Source organism: Mercenaria mercenaria, chromosome 17 (genome assembly GCF_021730395.1).
Source record: "Mercenaria mercenaria strain notata chromosome 17, MADL_Memer_1, whole genome shotgun sequence".
Taxonomy (NCBI): domain Eukaryota; kingdom Metazoa; phylum Mollusca; class Bivalvia; order Venerida; family Veneridae; genus Mercenaria; species Mercenaria mercenaria.
Window position 1 is genome coordinate 61,465,699 of NC_069377.1, and position 19,979 is coordinate 61,485,677.

At 35.7% G+C, this 19,979-nt stretch overlaps 1 protein-coding gene across 3 annotated transcripts in view; it reads left to right on the forward strand.

The window, feature by feature from the left end:
- The window catches only part of LOC123536877 (transmembrane protein 117-like), a 53,400-nt gene that overhangs the window by 10,448 nt on the left and 22,973 nt on the right, over positions 1–19,979 (forward strand). For all 3 annotated transcript variants that reach the window (XM_053528358.1, XM_053528359.1, XM_053528360.1), the window contains exons 3-4: positions 16,299–16,534; positions 17,893–18,150. In XM_053528358.1, coding sequence (XP_053384333.1) covers positions 16,299–16,534; positions 17,893–18,150 — 494 coding nt within the window. The remainder of the gene's footprint in view (positions 1–16,298; positions 16,535–17,892; positions 18,151–19,979) is intronic.

A 19,979-nucleotide genomic window follows, 5' to 3' on the forward strand; every position in this document is an offset into this window, starting at 1 on the left:
ATTAATGAGTGCCACCTGTCAATACTTACGGACAACAACAGTTTACTGTTATCCCCGTTCCGGGATCTGGGATAATATGATGTGGGGAAGTGATAAATAAATTTTGTAGTCTAGGTTATACAGAATATTGTTTGTAAGACTGCTCTTATATTGTTCTAAGCATGTGAAAAAAAATCCTACAAAGTTTTATGAAACAGGCTCAAGAGCATCTGTTAGCGTTTATATATATATATCAATAAGAAATAACATAAACACAATATAAATATTTTTGTAAAATATAACATAACAACATATTACATACTAAAAGTCATTTACATAATAAAGATTAGGTTGCTTCACATATCAACCACTAGTTCTCCACTGGCAATGAAGATGGGTCACAAAGATGAAAGGACTCTGAATGGCAGTTATTGGGGATGTGTTGTGGATGAAGTCTTAATTGATGAGTAAGAAGCAATACTGAGAAACACAGTCAAGTAAAAGTAAAAGCTGTCAAAGTAAAAATATAAAACAGGACTCATCTCAAAACAAATTTAAGAACTGCAACAAAGATGGGAGGGAGTTGTGATGGGACATTTAGAGACTAAGTGAAAACCATTACTTCCTTCCAGATAGACAGATGAACAGACAAATGCCAGTGCCAGTAGTGGGATGGGGGAGGGTTTCAGCTCTCGTGACAGTATCACAGGACGTGAAAAGAAAACTTAGATGCTAATTAATTTTTGTGTTAGAAAACTATCAAATAATCTAAAATGCCAACACCCTGACCACTTATAAAAGGCTCCACAGTGAATATTATTTTTATTACTCATCCATAAATTGAACAACAGCTTGATTAAACCAAACACGCATTAAAAGTTCAACTGAACAGTTAAGAGGTCAGCTAAGGATAGTAGGGACACAACCTGTAATTACAATTCCCAAAGAGATGCATTCACTGCATGCAAACATTCAGCTATATTGCAGCAGGTAAACTTATTAATGAAATTATCCATTAGTTTTAAAACTAAATGTTACAGTTGACTTTAAATAATTTGATTATAGAAAAAAACGGGTAGTTATCATTTAGTTACACCATTTTCTTCAGTGCAAATCCCTGTTTCAAATAAGATGAATGATGGCTAATTAATGATTCTCCAGAGGACTGGTTTCTCATTCTGTTTGACCTGCAGCAAGTAAACAATACAGGTTAATACTGCCTGCTACTGTATTTGTATATTTAGATTTTATGTCATTCATTTCTATATGCACAATCAAATCTAGCCTGGCCTGGCCCGGCCCAGTCGAAAATTTGGCTCATCGGGCCAGGCCAGGCCAGGCCAGAGATTAGAACATGCCCATGATATGTGATTTTATTTTGGCTGTTGTTCAAGATTGGAATAATTATGTCAATCTCACACTAAGGGGTCAAAGCCAAGGGCATTTTAGAGATTTTGGCATACTGGGTGCAGTCTGTCCCTTTTATTCTTAGAAATTCTGGTTATAATGTTTTTATGCATTTTACTCTAGTTTTATTACTAAATGGATTTGACTTGAACTTTAACGAACGGTTTTCCAACATAATTATCATCCATATTGGGGGATATTAATTGTTCGAATGATAGCTCCAGTTTCCTCAGAAATGCCCTGTTTCACTATCAAGCATCAAAATAGTCAAGCACACTATCTCCTTTGACAGCTCTTGTAAAATGAGTTTTGGCGCCATTGATTTTTAAAAACAAGATCATTTATAATTTGCAGTATACCTTTCCCAGAACACTGTTTCTAAATAAAAATCTTAGAAGTGGCAGAATATATCATTGAAAGTGTACAATTTTCAACATTTCCAGTTTCATTTTAGTGCTGTTATCAAGTCATTAGTTAAGTGAATCCATGCCCCTAACTTTAATGGAAATGCCTAGTTTGGAGAGAGATATGAGGGTATAAACTTGCAGAGACAAAAGATGAACAACAATTTATATCCTCATGGGAGCTGTAAGTTGGAGATTTTCCCCAAGCAGACAGACAGTTGAAATAGGTGGATTTATAGCAGGGTTGTTTCTGTAGTAGATTTGTGTGAGTGTTATAATGTATACTGAAACATTTCCTGGTATTTTTGTATTGAAAACAAGAGTAAAATTTCAGGTTTTTAGCTCCACTATTCAGAGAATAGGGGGGCTATTCTACTCGCCCCAGCAACGGCGTGACCTTTCTTGGTTAAAGTTTTTCGAAAACTGTTGTTTTTCTGTCATATCTTTGTTACTATTGCTTATATCTAACTGCACAGTAACTTCACATAAACATTGTACAGTATACAAACAAAGTATGTGTAGGGGCTGAGCCCATTATACCCAAGTTCAAGGTCACCAAGATGTTATACTTAGGTTATTTTTAAGGTTAAAGTTTTTCGGCAACCTTTGTTTTTCTGTCATGTCTTTGTTACTGTTGCTTATATCTTACTGTAACTTTACATAAACATTGTCCAGCATACAAACAAAGCATGTACAGGGGCTGGGCCCATTATACCCAAGGTCAAGGTCACCAAGGTGTTATACTTAGGTTATTTTTAAGGTTAAAGTTTTTCAGCAACCTTTGTTTTTCTGTCATATCTTTGTTACTATTGCTTATATCTTATTGTAAGTTCACATTAACATTGTCCAGCATACAAACAACGTATGTGCAGGGGCTGGGCCAATTATACCCAAGGTCAAGGTCACAAAGTTGTTATACTTGGAATTATTTCCATGTTAAATTTTTTCGAAAGGTTCGTTAATATAGACATACCTTTGGTACTTTAAAAGATAATGACTTGAAATTAAAAATATTTCTTTATAATCATCATCTGCATGTGTGGTTGCAAACCCCATAACTCTATTTGTACTTTTGACAGAATTATGCCCCTTTTGTACTTTTAAAGTTTTTTTGCAATCTTCGCCTTCTGGATATAACTTTAATGCAATATAAGATAGAGACTTGAAACTTAAAATGTATCTTTATCATCATCATCTGCATGTGTGGTAGCAATCCCCATAACTCTGATTTGTATGTTTGACCAAATTTAATGCCCCTTTCATACTTAAATTTTTTTAACAAACTTCGTTTTCTGGACATAACTTTGGTACTATATAACATAATGACTTGAAACTCAAAATATATCTTTACCATTATCATCTGCATGTGTGGTAACAATCATTGAAAACTCTATTTTGTATTCTTGACAGAATTATGCCCCTTGCTGTATCTTCCTTTTAAAGTGGAGGTCTCTTATTGAGACTTTTATTCATTTTACAGTCAAATCCCCGAATAGTGGAGCGCGCTGTCTTACGGACAGCTCTTGTTGGTCATGTTGCTGCCATATTGCATGCAAATTGTATATCTTTTATGTACAGTTTTGTTTTCACTTTGATCCACATTTGCATACATTTGAAGTAATAAATCTCAGAAACGATAAAATCAAACTTATGATGGCTGTTGGTATAGCAAATGTTTTTACGGTTTCACAGCACACCCATGGGCAAAAATGTCTAATAAAATGAAGGCATCTAGGATCTGCCATGCATCTGAATTCAGCCAAACCATTATTATAATATATCTCTAGATTTTATCAATTCAGATCAGTAGAACTCATGAGAATTGGAGTACAATGGCTTTTAAAAAAAATATCAAGGACATGCATTTTGACTGAACAATATTGACAAAAGGTGCCTACTGTAAATAATAAAGCTATGATGACACAAATGGAAAGAAAATACATGCAGGTGAAATTTGTGTTTTTGGATGAGATTTTTTATTCATACTTTTGATCAGGGCAAATGAGAGAAAAATTGCTTTTCTCTAATACTACTAATAGTACTTCTTTGGAACCTCAGGGAATGTTATAGATCATAGTCAAAGGTTGGATCTAGCTGGGGTAGACAAGAAAGAATCCACACAATTTTCTTGTTACGGCCTTACATCTAGATAACAATGGAAGTCATTTTCAGTATTTCTAGGAACAACTTGCTTCAAGTGTTGGGTTACATCATAGGAATTGATTTTTGCATGTTTTATTTGTCAATAATTGGACAATAAAATCCTAACAATACCTTTTAATGGATTAATGTAGCCACATATCTTTCAGTAAAACCTGAGTTTTAGGAAACAAAAATAAATTCCTGAGAATCTGATTGAAGTCAATTAGCCAAAGAAAATACTAGAGTCACATTTAGACCGAAGACAGTATATCTTAAATGTTTTGTCAGCCACATGTAATTTATGTGTGTGAGATGTGTTAAAGTTGTGCAGAAGTGTGTGTTGAAGTTGTGTGGAAGTGTGTGTTGAAGGTGTGTAAAGTTGTAAGTTTTTCTGAGAAGAACAAGTTAGTACCCATCCCATGGTTTCTAAATGGGAACATTTGTTGTATTTTATTTACTTTCATTTAAACTGCTTCTAGACTTGTGTTATGGACCATGATTTTCCATTGATTTCTCTTTCAATAAAAGACAGTACCATTCATTGTTACACACTCCACAGGTGGAAGTTTTTAAATTTTCCAAATATTTTGAATAGTTTTGAATTTATTATAAACAAAAATGATGATTTTGATAGGGATTTTTCCATAATACATTTCAGCCATTTTGGACATTGAAATTTCAATTTATTAATAATGAACATGATCTAGCAACATAAATTGGTCCCTGAACATGATCTAGCAACACACATTGGTTCCAGAACATGCTCTAGCACTGACATTGGTTCCAGAACATGATCTAGCAACACACATTGGTTCCAGAACATGATCTAGCAACACACAATAGTTCCTGAACATGATCTAGTAACACACATTGGGTCTGGAACATGATCTAACAACACACATTGGTCCCAGAACATGTTCTAGCAACACACATTGGTCCCTGAACATGATCTAGCAACAAACATTGGTCCCTGAACATGATCTAGCTATACACATTGGTTCCAGAACATGATCTAGCAACACACAGTGGTTCCTAGCAACACACATTGGGTCTGGAACATGATCTAGCAACATACTTTGGTCCCAGAAAATGGTCTAGCATCATACATTGGTCCCAGAACATGATCTAGTAACATACATTGGTCCCTGAACAGTAACACGTATTGGTCCCAGAACATGATCTAGCAACACACATTGGTCCCAGAACATGATCTAGCAACACGCATTGGTCCCAGAACATGATCTTGCAACACACATTGGTCCCTGAACATGATCTAGCAACACACATTGGTTCCAGAACATGATCTAGTAACACACATTGGTTCCAGAACATGATCTAGCAACACACAATAGTTCCTGAACATGATCTAGCAACACACATTGGGTCTGGAACATGATCTAGCAACACACATTGGTCCCAGAACATGATCTAGCAACACACAGTAGTTCCTGAACATGATCTAGCAACACACATTGGGTCTGGAACATGATCTAGCAACACACATTGGTTCCAGAACATGATCTAGCAACACACAATAGTTCCTGAACATGATCTAGCAATACACATTGGGTCTGGAACATTATCTAGTAACACACATTGGTTCCAGAACATGATCTAGCAACACACAATAGTTCCTGAACATGATCTAGCAACACACATTGGTCCCAGAGCATGATCTAGCAAGACACAATAGTTCCTGAACATGATCTGGCAACACACATTGGGTATGGAACATGATCTGGCAACACACATTGGGTATGGAACATGATCTGGCAACACACATTGGGTATGGAACATGATCTGGCATTACATATCGGTTCCAGAACAAGATTTAGCAGCACAGACTGATTCAGGGACATGATTTATCAATGCACTTTGGTTCAGAACAGTCTAGAACTCACATGATGGTTCCAGAACATGACTTAGCAGCACATTTAGGTTCTGGAACACGATCTAGCATTACACATACCGGTAGGTTCTGGAATATATGACTTAACATCACACATTGGTCTCACTGATATGAAAAATTCATTTAATTATGTTTAATATATAATATTATATAGCAAGGAAAAAAGCTACTTTTTGACAGTAATAGAATTGTTCACACAACACTCTGACAATATAAGGGAAGTGAATTAGTATTGATGAAGTATGATTATTTATTGTATGCCCTGCTTCGTAATTGAACAACTTCCCAATATTCTGTCCTCTCAGCAGGGCTAATCAAAAATACAATCTCAACTTCATTTATGCGCAAAATTCTTATTGATTTTGCCTTGCATTACATCCCGTTATCTTAGTTTTCCCTACGTCTCTCATTATACAACAAGGTGCGTGTTTTGTCATCAATTTAGATATGTTAGAGTGGGGAGAAATAGTGACATTGAGGAATAAGTTGACAGTAAACAATTTTAATGCATACAGCACATTAAAGGCTTAATGGAAAACTGTCTCTGTCAGCTTACAAGATAAATTACATATGGCCTGATGGAGACTACCGTTCTTTGTCAGCTTACAATATTAATACATAATATTATGACACTTTAAGGTATTGGACCCGTAATAGAGTACCTCCTTTTTGAAGAGTATTCAATTCCAACCATAAACCTACTTTGACTGCAATGTTCAGGCGGGCGTAGATTCAAGCCCCACTGGGACCAAAAAAATTTTTTCTCCATATTTTTCTTTTTCCTAGTAAGTTTTTACTTCTTTCAAGACTTATTATGGACGTATTTACCTCTGAATCAGAAGGGTAGTGTTAGACATCTTTAAAAATACTAAGTTACATGTGGTTCTCTATTTTGCCTTCATTCTTTAGATTACATATTGTGGAAGAAATGCAGGTAGGTTTTACTTCTGCCTGAAGGTAATTTTTGAACTCAAAACAGACCCACAGGATTTGACCTTAATTTTTCAATGTTGGAGTTAGAATTCTGTCTCATTAAATCTGTTTACTTGGGGCACCCTAGAAAAAATGATATTTGCAGTTTTATTTTGTGTTTTATAATTATTTAACAATAGTTTGATGTTTCTTTTATCAACATTAATGCTGTAATGAATTCTCTTTAAACCTTTTAGATAGTGGCCATCACATTGAAATTTGTCTCTACTTGAGCTTGAGGAAATTCCATAAATAATACAAAATTTAATAAAAAAAAATGGCATGGGTAAAAGTTGTTTAAAATTTGCAACACAGTGTGAAACATGGTCAACTTTAAGAATATACAAAGCAAATGCCATTTCTTAAACATTACTATTAGGGGTCCAGTACCTTAACAGCTTAATCAGATTAATATAAAACTCTCATTACCAGCTTAAAATATTGATACATGTACATATGACACATTCTAGGCTTAATTTAATGTCATTGTCAGCTTACAGCATAAATACATATGCCACATTAATGGCTTTATGGAATAAGGTCACAGCATAAAATACATAATGACACATCAGTGGCTTTATGGAATAAATTCATTGTCAGCTTTCAGCATATATACATATGGCACATAAATGACTTAATGGACTTATGTCATTGTCAGCTTACAGCATAAATGCATATGGCACATCAATAGCTTTATAGAGTTTTGTCATTGTCAGCCTACAGCATAAATACATATGGCACATATGAAAACAAAGGCTTAGTGGAACACTGTCTTTGTCAGTTTACAACATTAAAGGCTTAATGGAACACTATAGTTGTCAACTGACAACTTAATACAGCACTGTCTTTTTTCAGGTTACTACATTAATACATTTAACACATTAAAAGCCTAAAACTGTCATAGTCAGCCTAATGGGAAATGGTCATTGTCAGCTCACAGTATTTAATTTATTACATGTGACATAATATAAGGCTTTATGGAACACTGTCATTGTCAGCTTACTACAATTTTACATGTGACAGAATGTATGGAACACTGTCTTTTTACATTATTCCATATGACACATGAAAGTCTTTATGGAATGCTGTCTTTGTCAGCTCACAACATCATTACATGTTAAATATTCAAGAATTTGTGGAACACTGTCAGCTTACAACATTATTATATATGACACAATAAAGGCTTTATCAAACACTGTCTTTGTCAGCTTACAACATTATTATATGTGACATAATAAAGGCTTTATCAAACACTGTCTTTGTCAGCTTACAACATTATTATATGTGACATAATAAAGGCTTTATCAAACACTGTCTTTGTCAGCTTACAACATTATTATATGTGACACAATAAAGGCTTTATCAAACACTGTCTTTGTCAGCTTGCAACATTTTAATATGTGACACATTAAAGGCTTTACGAAACACTGTCTTTGTAAGCTTACAACATTATAATATGTGACACAATAAAGGCTTATCAAACACTGTCTTTGTCAGCTTGCAAAATTATTAATGTCATGTATTAAAGGTTTTATGGAACACTGTCTTTGACAGCAGCCTTTATGGTAAACCACATGATGGTAAAAAAACTTGAGATTTTTATGGACTTTTATCATTATGGTTAAATTATATTCTTTTTTTGAAACTGTGAATCCTAACAGAAACTGTGAAAAAATTTGTATGTATTTTTTTTTTTTTATTTTATCATAAGTTGTTATGGTGCAGGCCTTTTTTTCATCATTTTGGGAATGCCACCAACATCAGTGGAATTGGGGAAAATGCTCACAGAAATTGACATAATGTCTTAATTGCGGAAATTTGCAAAGTACCAAAATTTAAGTAAAGATATTTTTTGTGAAAAAATTCATGGATTGCATTTCAGTAATTGTTCAACAGTATAATGTTGCTTTAATATCCAAAACATACATACAAATTGTAACCAAAACTGATTTAAAACAACAAAAACCCTAAAAGGTAACACTCATTTGGGAATATTAATTCAGAATTGGGAAAAACACATTCTTTTTATACGCCTGAAGGGACGTATTATATTATACCTCTGGTGTCCATCTGTCAGTCCGTCCGGGCTAAATTGGTACTGGAGTGTCTAGCAGGTTAGGGTTTGGACTCTTTGTTTATATGACAGTTACTTTAAAAAGTGTCCAAAAGTGGGTTTATGTGACTAATTTTTGGGTTTATGTGGCTAAAATTTAACATTGAAAAGTCACTTTAGTATCATACCGTGATGTCTGTCTGTCCATTAGCAATTTCGTGTCCGCTCTGTAACTCTTGAACCCCTTGAAAGATTTCAAAGAAACTTGACACAAACGTTCACCACATCGAGACAACATGCAGAGCGCATGCTCTGGATGACTTGCTTCAAGGTCAGGGTCATACTTAGGGGTCAAAGGTCATATGAGTGTGTTTCGTGTCTCCTCTGTAACTCTTGACCCCCTTGAAGGATTTCAAAGAAACTTGACACAAGTGTTCACCAAATTAAGACAACCTTCAGAGCGCATGTTCTGGATGGCTTGCTTCTAGGTCAAGGTCACACTTAGGGATCAATAGTCATATGACTTTGTTTCTTGTCCGCTCTGTTACTCTTGAACTTCTTGAAGGATTGTAAAGAAACTTGGCACAAATGTTCACCACATCGAGATGTCATGCAGAGCGCATGTTCTGGATGTCTGGCTTCAAGGTCAAGGTCACACTTAGGGGTCAAAGGTCATCGCTCTGTAACTCTTGAACCCCTTGAAGGATTTCCAAGAAACTTGACACAAATGTTTACCACATCGTGCAGAGCGCATGTTCTGAATGTTTCGCTTCAAGGTCAAGGTCACACTTAGGGGTCAAAGGTCATCGCTCTGGAACTCTTGAACCCCTTGAAGGATTTCCAAGAAACTTGACACAAATGTTTACCACATTGTGCAGAGCGCATGTTCTGAATATTTCACTTCAAGGTCAAGGTCACACTTAGGGGTCAAAGGTCATCGCTCTGTAACTCTTGAACCCCTTGAAGAATTTCCAAGAAACTTGACACAAATGTTTACCACATCATGCAGAGCGCATGTTCTGAATGTTTTGCTTCAAGGTCAAGGTCACACTTAGGGGTCAAAGGTCATCGCTCTGTAACTCTTCAACTGCTTGAAGGATTTTAAAGAAACTTCACACAAATGTTCACCACATCGAGACGATGTGAGAGCTCATGTTCTGGATGGCTAGCTACAAGGTCAAGGTAACACTTAGGGGTCAAAGTTCATACCTTTGGGCATATGTTGCTCCACATTGCGGTGCTTTTGTTTGCTTTGGGATTACATGAACCTCCTTTTACCGGAGGTAGATTTATAGGGGAAAAAAGCCCTGAGGAGACTTTAACCGGGTAAACATTATATTGTATGCTGTATAGACTCCAAATTCAAAGAAATAATTTCCTGTGTGGGGCCATAATTTCATTATATTATTTACAAATTCAGTCTTGTCAGCTACGAAAAAACCAGTTTCTCATGGGAATTCAAATTGATTAAAAGTGGGGGATATTTTGTTGTTGTGATGAATTTATTTCATGTCTTTTACCAGGAAGACTAATGCTGTGTTATAAAATTATTTGTTATTTCTGAGCAGGTTTATCCAAAAACTTGATAGTTGTTAGATAAGAAAAATAGTATTGTCGAATGTTCTAAGCTTCTTTGCGGTTAACCTAGTGTCACTTCACAGCAAGTCTGGATGAAAATTAGATGTCATAGTAAATGGCAAGAAAATAAGATGTCCTTGATTTTACAGACAAATAATTACACAGAGCTCAGAGGTGAAGGAAAGAAAGTAGTTTTAATTCTCTTATTTATAAATTAAAGTCAGCGCAGAGGTCTTGCCATCATTTCTTATACAGTATAAACTTCTCTAGTCATCATGTATGTTTGTAGCCGTGATGCACCTCTATTGCAAGCTACCATGTTCATCTGTAGCCATTAGGTACCTCCATAGCAATCATTTACCTCCATAGCAATCATGTACCTCTGTTTAAGCCATCATACACATTTATAGTCATCATGTACATGCATAGCCATTATGTACCTCTCTAGCCATCATGTACATGCATAGCCTGCTTAGCTCAGTAGGTAGAGCGTCGGTCTACAGATCGCGGGGTCGTGAGTTTGATCCTCGGGCGGGGCGTATGTTCTCCGTGACTATTTGATAAACGACATTGTGTCAGAAATCATTAGTCCTCCACCTCTGATTCATGTGAAGAAGTTCGCAGTTACTTGCGGAGAACAGGTTTGTACTGGTACAGAATCCAGGAACACTGGTTAGGTTAACTGCCCGCATTTATATGACTGAAATACTGTTGAAAAACGGCGTTAAACCCAAAACAAAAAAAAAAACAAAAATAAATAGCCATCATGTATTTACATAGCCATCATGTACTTCTGTAGACATCAGGTACCTTTACCTGACATGTCCCTCTACAGTGATCATGTACATCTATAGCCATAAAAATAATATACATCTATATTCATCATGTACCCCGATGGTAATCATGTACATCTATAGCTTTCATGTACATCTATAGTCATCATGTACATCTATAGCCATCATGTACCTCTATAACTGTCATGTACTTCTATAGTCATCATGTACATCTATAGCCATCATGTACTATAGCTGTGCATGTACATACGTAGTCATCATGTACCTCTTTAGCTGTCATGTACATCTATAGCCGTCATCTAACTCTTTAGCTGTCATGTACATCTATATCAGTTTAGGTCTCATTTCCTATTTGACAGTTCTGTGTACAGCTGAAGCCGTAATTTTCCATTTTATAGTTCTGTGTAACTCTGTAGCCGTTATTTCCCATTTCACAGTTCTGTGTACATCTAAAGTCGTCATTTCCCATTTTTCAGTTGAGTCGAGTTCTGTGTACGTCTGTAGCTGTCATTTCCCATCTTACAATTCTGTGTACAGTTATAGCTGGCATTTCCTATTTTACAGTTCTCTGTATGTCTATAGCATTCATTTCCCATTTTACAGTTCTCTGTTAATCTAAAGGTGCTCAATTTCCTATTTTACAGATCTTTCTGTGTCATTTCCCATTTTACAGATCTTTCTGTGTCATTTCCCATTTTACAGTTCTGTGTCATGTTCCATTTTACAGTTCTGCACAAGATTTCACATTGATGTTGCCACTTTGAGTTTTGCACAAGAAGTAATAATTAATAGACCTAGTAACTATTACTTTTGCATAAACAGTCATTCCCATACCCGTGAGGAAAATTTCTAATCAAAAAGAGGCAATTTTATTATTGATGTTAAACAGAAGAGCAAGATTCAATAACCAGAATGAATATTGGACCTCATCAGTCAAAATGTCTCACAGAATTGATAGTCTGTCTTGGAAGTATAACACCTCTTGGAAAAATATTGGCCGAGTTTATCACTTGGTTGATGGTTCCGATTCATTCATTGTCTCCCTCAGACACTTATGAACCTTCCACAGTGAAGACAAAGAAAGGGAGATAATGGAAGTATTTCCTGTATTTACGAAGAAGTTTGAAGGGACAGGTCTTAATAATTGATATGTCTGGCCAAACCGAAGTTGTCTTCAGTTTTGTCATGAAATTAAGATGGTATTTTTCAGTTTTATAGATAATGTAAATCATTTTAAACAGAAGATACAAACCGCCTCGGTAGCCTAGTGGTAGAGCGTCCGCTTTGAGTGCGGGAGGTCGTGGGTTCGATCCCCGGCCGCGTCATACCAAAGACGTAAAAAGTGGTACTAGCAGCTTCCTCGCTTTGCACTCAGCATTAAGGGGATAGTGCTAATACTGGTCAGCCCGGTGTCAGTATAATGTGACTGGGTGGGGTATCATGCCACGTGTCTACGGCGTGATATTCCAGTGAGGCAGCACTATAAAGTTGGGCTTTGCGCTCACTGCTACAAGTAGACGCCGTCGTTTATATGACTGAAAAATTGTTGAAAAAGACATTAAACCGGAACACACACACACACACAGAGAAGATACAGGGTACTTTACGCAAGAGGCCAACAATGAGCCAGTTGTCTTCTTGTAACCAGTGACTGGTGTTGTACCAGTGAGTGGCATATTGTACCAGTTACTGTTGTTGAATGATTGACTTCTGTTAACCAGTGACTGGTGTTGTACCAGTGAGTGGCATTGTACCAGTTACTGTTGTTGAATGATTGACTGGTGTTAACCAGTGACTGGTGTTGTACCAGTGAGTGGCATTTTACCAGTTACTGTTGTTGAATGATTGACTGCTGTTAAGCAGTGACAGGATGGATGACAGTGGATGATCCATTCTTTACCTAATAAAAATTATACATTTCTTTACCAAACAGCTTTTTTTTAAAAATGTAAGTATAATTATTATATACCGGTGTTATTATCACTATAATTTGAATACCGTAATTGAGTTTGCTGTCTTAGGGGCAGCTCTTATTTCTTGATGGGATAGTATACCATAAGCTTGTAGACTTTCTTAAAGAATTTTTTATATTCCAAACTGTAATGAAGTAAATGGAAGGTACCTGATAGATCCCTTGTTGCTTTATCTGAGGCATATTTAAATGATGATTAAAATGTTTTGATGGTGTATGAATTTCTGAAATTCTCAGGAGAGTACCTGTCAGATATTGGCATTTTCCAAGAATGGGGAAAATGTTTTTTCGCCTTGAGTCTATGTGGTATAATGGATTAAATGTTTCTAATGATAATTAAAGGAAAACTGGCTTCAAGCTGTCCTGAAGATACTGTCAAATCATTATAACCCACAGAGGACTAAATTTCTTGGTGATGCCTATTCAGAAATTTTGTCTATAGAAACAATTCTCATTTACTAATTTTTGAAACCAACAAAATTATGTTCCAATGAAATAGTTGCTTTGGCTCAAACTGCAAAATTTAATGCCAGTTAAACTATATGATTTCACAGAAATACAGTCAAAACTTAAAATTGAAACAATAATACTTGTCAGACAAATAAATATCCTTAGCAAGCTTTTTTTCAAGCATATTGTTTCTGCGGTATTATTGTTGTTTGTGTTGGGGAAACACACTGGATTTAGTACCAGTTTAATAAACATATAAATTTTAGGGGATGCATGCTGGATTTTGTGCCAATTTAGACTATACATATAAATTTTAGGGGATACACACTGGATTTTGTGCCAGTTTAGACTATACATATAAATTTTAGGGGATGCATGCTGGATTTTGTGCCAGTTTGGACTATACATATAGATTCTAGGGGATGCATGCTGGATCTTGTGCCTGGAGTTTAGACTACACATATAAATAAAAGGGGATGCATGCTGGATCTTGTGCCAGTTTAGACTATACATATAAATAATAGGGGATGCACACTGATTTTGTGCCAGTTTAGACTAAACATGCCAGTTTAGACTATACATATAAATAATAGGGGATGCATGCTGGATTTTGTGCCAGTTTAGACTATACATGTAAATTATAGGGGATGCCTCTGGATTTTGTGCCAGTTTAGACTATGAATTTGTGCCAGTTTAGACTATACACATTTTTAGGTGATGCACACTGGATTTTGTGCCAGTTTAGACTATACATACAAATTTTAGGGAATGTGTGCTGGATTTTTGTTGTGTCCGTTTAGGCTATACATATAAATTTTAGGGGATGCATGCTGGATTTTGTGCCAGTTTATACTATGGATTTTGTGCCAGTTTAGACTATACATATAAATTCTAGGTGATGCATGCTGGATTTTGTGCCAGTTATACTATGGATTTTTTTGTGCCAGTTTATACTATGGATTGGATTTTGTGCCAGTTTAGACAGTACAAATAAATTTTAGGGAATTCATGCTGGATTTTGTGCCAGTTTAGACTATTGATTTTTTTGTGCCAGTTTATACTTTGGATTTTGTGCCAGTTTAGGTTGTACATATAAATCTTAGGGAATGCACACTTGATTTCCAGTCGATTTAAACTATACATACAAATTTACACACCTATATTATATCCAAAGACCAGTGGGATGGCAATTAAATAGCATATCCCCAATACTTATTATAATAATTACTTAAATACATTTATTTACAGATAAGCTTTTTCGTCTAAATATGTTCAGTGACAGCCAGGGATCATGGATTCTTATTATTCTTATGTCCACTTACAGAGAAGTTATTTCGCTTAAAGATGTTCAGTGACAGCCAGGGATCATGGATTCTTATGTCTACTTACAGATAAGTTATTTCGCTTAAAGATGTTCAGTGACAGCCAGGGATCATGGATTCTTATGTCTGCTTACAGATAAGTTATTTTGCTTAAAGATGTTCAATGACAGCCAGGGATCATGGATTCTTATAGTTAAGTTATTTTGCCTACAGATGTTCTATGACAGCCAGGGATCATGGATTCTTATGTCTATTTACAGATAGGTTATTTTGCCTTTATGACAGCCAGGGATCATGGATTCTTATGTCTACTTACAGATAAGTTATTTCGCTTAAAGATGTTCAATGACAGCCAAGGATCATTGATTCTTATAGATAAGTTATTTTGCCTACAGATGTGTATGACAGCCAGGGATCATGGATTCTTATGTCTATTTACAGATAGGTTATTTTGCCTTTATGACAGCCAGGGATCATGGATTCTTATGTCTACTTACAGATAAGTTATTTTGCTTTAAGGATGTTCAGTGACAGCCAGGGATCATGGATTCTTATGTCTACTTACAGATAAGTTATTTCGCTTAAAGATGTTCAATGACAGCCAGGGATCATGCATTCTTATAGATAAGTTATTTTGCCTACAGATGTTCTATGACAGCCAGGGATCATGCATTCTTATGTCTATTAACAGATAAGTTACTTTGCCTACAGATGTTCTATGACAGCCAGGGATCATGGATACTTATGTCTCTTTACAGATAAGTTATTTTGCCTACAGATGTTCTATGACAGCTAGGGATCATGGATTCTTAAGTCTATTTACAGATTATTTATTTTGCCTACAGCCAGGTATCATGGATTCTTATGTCTATTTACAGATGCCTACAAATGTTCTATGACAGCCAGGGATCATGGATTCTTATGTCTATTTACAGATGCCTACAGATGTTCTATGACAGCAAGGGGTCATGGATTCTTATGTCTATTTACAGATGCCTACAGATGTTCTATGACAGCCAGGGATCATGAATTCTTATGTCTATTTACAGATGCCTACAGATGTTCTATGACAGCCAGGGATCATGGATTCTAATGTCTATTTACAGATAAGTTATTTTGCCTACAGATGTTCAGTGACAGCTAGCCAGGGATCATGGATTCTTATGTCTATTTACAGATAAGTTATTTTGCCTAAAGATGTTCAGTGACAGCTAGCCAGGTATCATGGATTCTTATGTCTTATTTACAGATAAGCTATTTTGCCTAAAGATGTTCTATGACAGCCAGGGATCATGGATTCCTGTGTCTATTTACAGATAAGTTATTTCGCCTAAAGATGTTCAGTGACAGCCAGGGATCATGGATGGTGATGTTCCTTATTTCACTGATCACGATCTTCATCATGTCTTTGTTCTACAATCTCTTTCTCATGATCGGCGGTGAAGCGATGGAGCCGTACCGAATCTCAGATCTCATGGGCATACGTAATGATATCTTCATGAAAGCTGCTGCATGTGGAACATGGTGTGGCGATTTCTTCACTGCATGGATGGTAAAATGTCTTGATAATATTCATTATAATAATTCATATAAAAGTAAGAAGTTTTATGTTTAAAGTCAAAGGTGGGTAAACCTGACTGAGCAGTGCTACAACAGTATCTTTTATTATTTATAATTAAAATGGTAAGTTGTCATTTTCGGCTGTTTTTCAGAAATTTTACCAGTCTGTCATGAGGAGTAGACCATTTCTCTCAACAATGAACTGTTAATGTGTTGCAGAGATGTGCAAAATTAATGTTCTCCGATCTGGAACCTCTTATCAGACATTTAATAGGGCATGGTTTGATCATTTAATGGACTTTTATCAAACATTTAATAGACCATGATCATTAAAAACATTGCTTATTTTAAGGGGAATATGCAACATTCTGCATCAGAACTATGAAACTTTAACACTGATGAAAAAAAAATCAAAATTGGACTATAAACAAAAAAGTTGAATACCGCATATATAAAAAAGGGCAGCCATTTTGGGCACAGTGACGTCATCATTCTTTCCTTAAATGGGCATTACCATATATAGTAAATCTGTGAATAACAACTAAGAGATTTTAGGGCGATAATATAATATGAACTTTAGTATGTGTGTAAAAGTGTATACCTTAAATTTAAGCTCCATGTTTAATTATATTGTACATATTTTTGCCATGAATGCTATATTTGGTAATGCCTATAATTATAAGGAAAGAATGATGGCGTCACAGTGCCCAAAATGGCTGCCTTTTCATTAAATTGATAACATTTAAAATGCCATATCTTTTATGTTATTAGTCCGATTTTCACAAATTTTTCAACTTTGTCAAAATTTTGTTGAATTTTCCCCTGTAACAACAGTTTTATGCAAATTCTTTCCTTGCAGGACTTAATTTCATTTATTGAACATTTTTCAGATTATAAAACATTTATTTAATCTGTGTTTTGGGAACAGTCAAAATTGTATCCCAAAAGGAAGATTGGCCTCTTTTAAAGTGCTCTAAAGTCATCTGTTCTGCAGACTGTGTGTGACTTATGAAGAACATGTATATAATTTAATGAATTTAAAGTAATGAGTGCGTGTGCCTCCCGGTATTTCTTACATAATATAGAAGTTAAGCATTGGCCATTACAGAAAAGAGAACTACTTGCTCAGATATTGTACTGTAGGATTATAACATGAACAGGTTGAAAAATTTGTGAATATATCTTTTAAATTATTAAGGTGACTCTCATAAGATGTTATTTAAATGTACATGTATGAGTTGCAGAATAAAGCTTCAGGGTATATCAGGGTTTGGCTATATTGACCCTTTTGTCATTATTATTGAGATGTGAAGAAAAAATCACACTGTCAGATTATTGTTTTCATTCAAGGTGACAGATATAATGTTACAAGAGAAGCTGTATCCCGGCTGGGCACGGCCCGTCAGGACGTGGTGGAAGAGAGGGTGGAACCGAATCATTTTGTTCTGGATCGTTGTGGCTATTACATCATTTGTGGTTATCTTCGTCATCGCTACTGACTACATACAGTGGGACAAGCTGAACCGTGATTTCCTGCCGACAAATGAAGTCTCACGGGCTTTTCTGGCTTCATTTATTCTTGTGATGGATTTCCTTATTGTTATGCAGGTACCATACTTCAGTTTTATTTTTGACTTTGTGAAATGCAGGAATTTCTAGATTTCCAGTTCCTTAAATTGGCGGCTTTCTATGAACTATTTCTATGCAAATATATGTAAATGAAGAATCACTTGGGCTAAAATAGAAAATCACTATACATCTAGCAGGGATTACCACTGGCACCAGACAAGAAAGTAAATGCCACTGTACATGTTATACCCTACTTCTTACATGGTTATAAACGGGAAAATATACTTACTCATTTAAATTGTGCATTTCTCACCTAAAACATGAAGTTTACTAAATGTGTACAGTTACTATACATATTGAACAAGTTGTAATTTATCTTCCCTTATGCACCAGTCATGTTGTCTGAATATTTCTTATCACAGAGATACTCAGCATATTTTATGTTTTTGTCAACTTGAACTTCCTTTTTTACTTTCGGTCTAGACAACAACATAAATTCTGACTAACTGATGTGGAAATCTATATCAGTCATCGTTTCAGCTTTAAGTATACCTAGGGATAGGGTATAACATATATACAGTAACATTTTCTTTCCGGTCCTGTGCCAATAGGGATTACATTTAAATAAGATCAGTACATCAAATCTTGTGGATCTGTATGAAATTTTGTACTATTGTAGTTTTGGCCAAAACTGCTGTTTTTGGGGGGCGGAATATAAATTTATAGATTGCATATTTTGAAGATAAAACATGATTAATGGGAATTATAATAATTGGTTTGGATTAAATTCTGTGGATTGATGTAACCATGAAATTAGTCCGAAGCGAATGTTAAATGATTTCACAGCATACCTTACACACAGGTGGAAAAAAATGCCAAAAAGTCATTTTGCTAATGGCACAGGGGCGAAAAAAATTCAAAATGACATTTTGGCATTTTTTTTCTCAGGAAACATTTAAAACATTGTAGTAAATTTAAGTGTATAATGGCTCATGGACCCCTACTGTATCCTAGATACATAAAGTGCTTCCACCTGTGACCTTACATGGTGTATACTGGTTTAAACTAAGAAGATATACTCATGAATCACTTAAATTATTATACCCCCACAAAACGAAGCTTGGGGGGTATATAGGAGTGAGCTTGGTGGTCGGTCGGTCGGTCTGTTGATTTTGCATGGTTTCCGGATGATAACTCAAGAAAGGCTTGACCAGTTTAAATAATTTTTGGTACAAAGGTGTAACATCTGAAAATACAGGTCAAGTTCTAATTTGGGGTCAGTAGGTGAAAGATCAAGGTCACAGTGACCCTGAACAGTTAAACGGTTTCTGGATGATAACTTGAGAACGCTCGAGCCTAGGATCGTTAATTTTGGTACACAGGTGTAACATCATGAATTGCAGATCAAATACGACTTTGAGGTCTGTAGGTCAAAGGTCAAGGTCACAGGGACTCGGAACAGTTAAATGGTTTCCGGATGATAACTCGAGAACGCTTGGGCCTAGGATAATAGATTTTGGTACACAGGAGTAACATCTTGAAATGCAGGTCAAGTTCGATTTTGAGGTCTGTAGGTCAAAGGTCAAGGTCACAGTGATCGAACAGTTAAATGGTTTCCGGATGATAACTTGAGAAGCGTGGGCCTAGGATCAAAATTTGGTCAGGTGTTATGAATACACAATGTTTGAGTCATAGGTCAAGGCAAGGTCAGTGACGAACATTTAAGTTTTCGGAAGATAACTTGAGAATGCTTGGCTAGGATCATGAAAATTGATGGGAGGTTGTTATGACTAGCAGATGACCCTAATGATTTTGAGGTCATAGTCAAGGTCAAGTCAGAGTGACCCGGAACATTTAAACAGTTTTCG